General features: G+C 28.5%; 1 protein-coding gene across 1 annotated transcript; it reads right to left on the minus strand.

Annotated features, from left to right (window-relative positions):
- Positions 1 to 204: 204 nt before the first annotated feature.
- On the minus strand, positions 205 to 2,115 carry LOC127083808 (protein C2-DOMAIN ABA-RELATED 1). The gene is made up of 3 exons (XM_051024147.1): positions 1,837 to 2,115; positions 1,358 to 1,453; positions 205 to 708 (listed from the first exon to the last, which is right to left on the minus strand). Exons 1-3 carry the CDS (start codon positions 1,945 to 1,947, stop codon positions 418 to 420), a joined length of 498 nt encoding a protein of 165 aa, XP_050880104.1. The 5' UTR covers positions 1,948 to 2,115; the 3' UTR covers positions 205 to 417.
- Between the last annotated feature and the right edge of the window lie 937 nt (positions 2,116 to 3,052).

A 3,052-nucleotide genomic window follows, 5' to 3' on the forward strand; every position in this document is an offset into this window, starting at 1 on the left:
AAATCTATTAAGATTATTTAATGAAAGGTGGAAAATTTGAGACTATTGTAGTCCATCTTACGTACACGACCCAACACGACCCTGCTATTATTTTTCTCAACATTTCAACGAAGTGAATTCCGATTCATCAACTTAATGTTCAACTTTACCAAATTTGTTGTTGTAACTTCAGGTTGAGTTAATAAAACATGTCATGTCTACACATTAAACCAAACCAGCATAAAATATATATATTTCATTAAACCAAACCAGCATAAAATATATATATTTCATTGTTCAACAAGTTGAACAATTTGTAGCTTAAGTGAAAAAGTAAAAAAAATCATAACAGAAGACAAATTAAAGCATAAGAAGTTATTGTTTTACAGTGCAACAACAACTCTCATATCTATAACCATTCAACAAGTATTTATCAACCTACATACCCCTTGAACCTGGAATATCAACCCAGTGCAATTGAAGTTCCACTTCCCCACATTCAACATTTCTTAGTCTAAGAACCATGTTTTGAAAAACTTTACCATCTTTCCAAACAATGTGACTTGCTTCTGCTAAGCAATTTTGTCTGCTAGGCGCCACCTTTGTAACTATAGTTTCGTTCGGAAGACCTTCCAACCGCATCTTTATTGCTTCAACAAACGGACCTATGTCAAACTCCGCGTCCCCCATTTTGTCATCCAAGCTGAATGTGTCCTTATCGTACACATGCTGCATCACATGATTATGTTTAGCATATCTCACTGTCTCAATTTATTTCTCACACTGCATCACATGATCATGTTTCGCATATTGCTGTCTCAATTTATTTCTCACTTTCCAATATTCAATCGCTTTAACAGGAAATTTCCATAATCCTAACTTTTATGATCATCCATAAGCCGAGAAAGCAACAAACTCCACGTTTGAAGATGTTTCAGGTGGTGTTTGTCACTTCCTCTACAGGCCTAAAACATGTTTTTTTGCTATAAAGTAATGTTTGTAAGGTTTTAGAAGTGTTCTGTCATATAACAGATCAAAATTTTGCCAATTGAAAAGTCTAGCAGGATCAATACATATATTTAAAGTAAGCCGGTTTCAATTCTGCGATGAAAAGAATTGATTATGTAAAATTGATTCTAACTAAAGTGAGTTGAAGGTAAGATAATTTATGTAGAAGTGGGTTGAACCGTAAATTTGAATGTAAGAATCGCGTATATACTTAAAAACCACAAATTCTAGCTTTAAGGAGAATTAATTATAGAGGCAGAATCAATTCTATTTTAGAAGAACCAAACACCTCAAAATCATTCCAAAATCAATTTTACATCTCTATAATTACTTTTGCTTCTTCCATAAACTAAACCAAATATACACTTACCAGATGAATTGGAGTTTTAGGATCTGAAATTGATAAAGTCAAGTCTTCATTCCACTCTGGATTTAGATTCTTCTTCACTACCCTAGTCTTCAGCTTCTGCATAGGACATTAAATACAGCAATTAGATGGATGATCACACAACCGAAGCCACTTCACATTCAATGTGTCAAGTGTCTGACGCATCAATTATTACCGGTAACAACGTGTCAGGTCGTGTTTCACACATTCTTCCCATATATGATATCCTTAATTTTTCCATAGATAAAATTGACTACATAATCTACTGACAACATAAAAATAATGATTGAAAAGCTACTTTGTGATTCTAGCAATTTATTTATGAAATCAGCTTAAACTAAGCTCTAAAAAAACAGCACAAAGATGAAGAAATCTGAAGAACTATGATACAATTCCCATAAAAAAGACCAAAACAAGCTAATTGAGCAACAAAAAAGATAAAAGCAAGTGAAAAACAAGACCTGTTTATCCATTTTGATGACAACATAAGGATCACTGGTTTTGACATCTCTGATAGCAAGATTGACTCCTCTTTGAACATGAATTTTGAGCAATCCCAACAAATTCTCCATGGACACAGAATATGTTTTTGTGATAATGTGTTGAAGTTCAGCAGAGTTGAATTTTCAAGAGAGAAAATGTGATGGCAGAGGAGTGGGACCCTTGACTAAAGTATAGTACGAATATTTATTTTCAATTTATGAACTTCTTTCTTTCTTACTTGTGTTCCTGTCTTTATTTATTGCAAAGGTCAAGAAAAATCTGTCTTTTTTATCGTCCTCTCATACATTCCATCTATAAAACTTTTTTTTTTATTTTTTTTATTTTTTTATAATAGATTCATTATTTCATTTTCACAATTTACTAATTTTAAAATCTTTGAATAATTTGCTGTTTTTAATGTTTTATTGAATATTATTTGGTGCAGTTTTATTCATACCATAAATAAATAAATAAATAAAAGCTTTTCATGTATATATATGGCATATTGAAATTAATTTAGTAATTATATATATTTTTAGTTTCGAGTCAAATAGTAACAATTTAGAATTATGTAAAGAGTTTAAAGATACTGCTTTAACAGTCTAAAATAATATTACACATACAATTAACCAAAATTTGTTATTCATAATACAAAATAGACTATAAATAAAAATTATAAATTTAGATTGATGGGTCAATTTCAATCAATTATAAATAAGCATGAATATTTTGGTCATTATATTTTATTATATTTTTTTAAGTGATTTTATTTTATGAAGATTATAAATTTATTCGCTGATTTTTTATTTTTCCAGAGTTTTGTTGAATTTGTGTCTGATTTTGATATAATTTATCAATTTAAATAAATTATAATAATTTTTTATTAAAAAATAATAAGTGCATACAATAATATACTAGTAAGTGATTGGGTTTAGATGAAGTAATTAATAAACTTCAGTTAAAAAAAACATTGTTTAAGAAAATTTAAGCTTAAATTCTAAATAAAATAATTATTGATTCAACCAAACTCTGAATTAATAAAAAAAAATCCTTTGAGATTTAGATGATTAAGACAAGAAAAAATGTTTAAATAGTACTTAATTTAATAATAAGCTAAAAATAAAATAATTAATATTGAATCGTAAAGTTATAAAAACACTTATTTTAAAGTGTTTTTCTTTATTAAAGTAACAC

This window comes from Lathyrus oleraceus, chromosome 5 (assembly GCF_024323335.1).
Source record: "Lathyrus oleraceus cultivar Zhongwan6 chromosome 5, CAAS_Psat_ZW6_1.0, whole genome shotgun sequence".
Lineage (NCBI taxonomy): Eukaryota > Viridiplantae > Streptophyta > Magnoliopsida > Fabales > Fabaceae > Lathyrus > Lathyrus oleraceus.

What these genes read in the sequence shown, in the direction of transcription:
- LOC127083808 (XM_051024147.1), bottom strand. Translation starts at nt 1,947, where the DNA reads ATGGAGAATTTGTTGGGATTGCTCAAAATTCATGTTCAAAGAGGAGTC. An exon ending in TCATCAAAATGGATAAACAG is followed by an intron (nt 1,454 to 1,836) that starts GTCTTGTTTTTC and finishes TGTCCTATGCAG; the next exon opens with AAGCTGAAGACTAGGGTAGT. An exon ending in CTAAAACTCCAATTCATCTG is followed by an intron (nt 709 to 1,357) that starts GTAAGTGTATAT and finishes CATGTGATGCAG; the next exon opens with CATGTGTACGATAAGGACAC.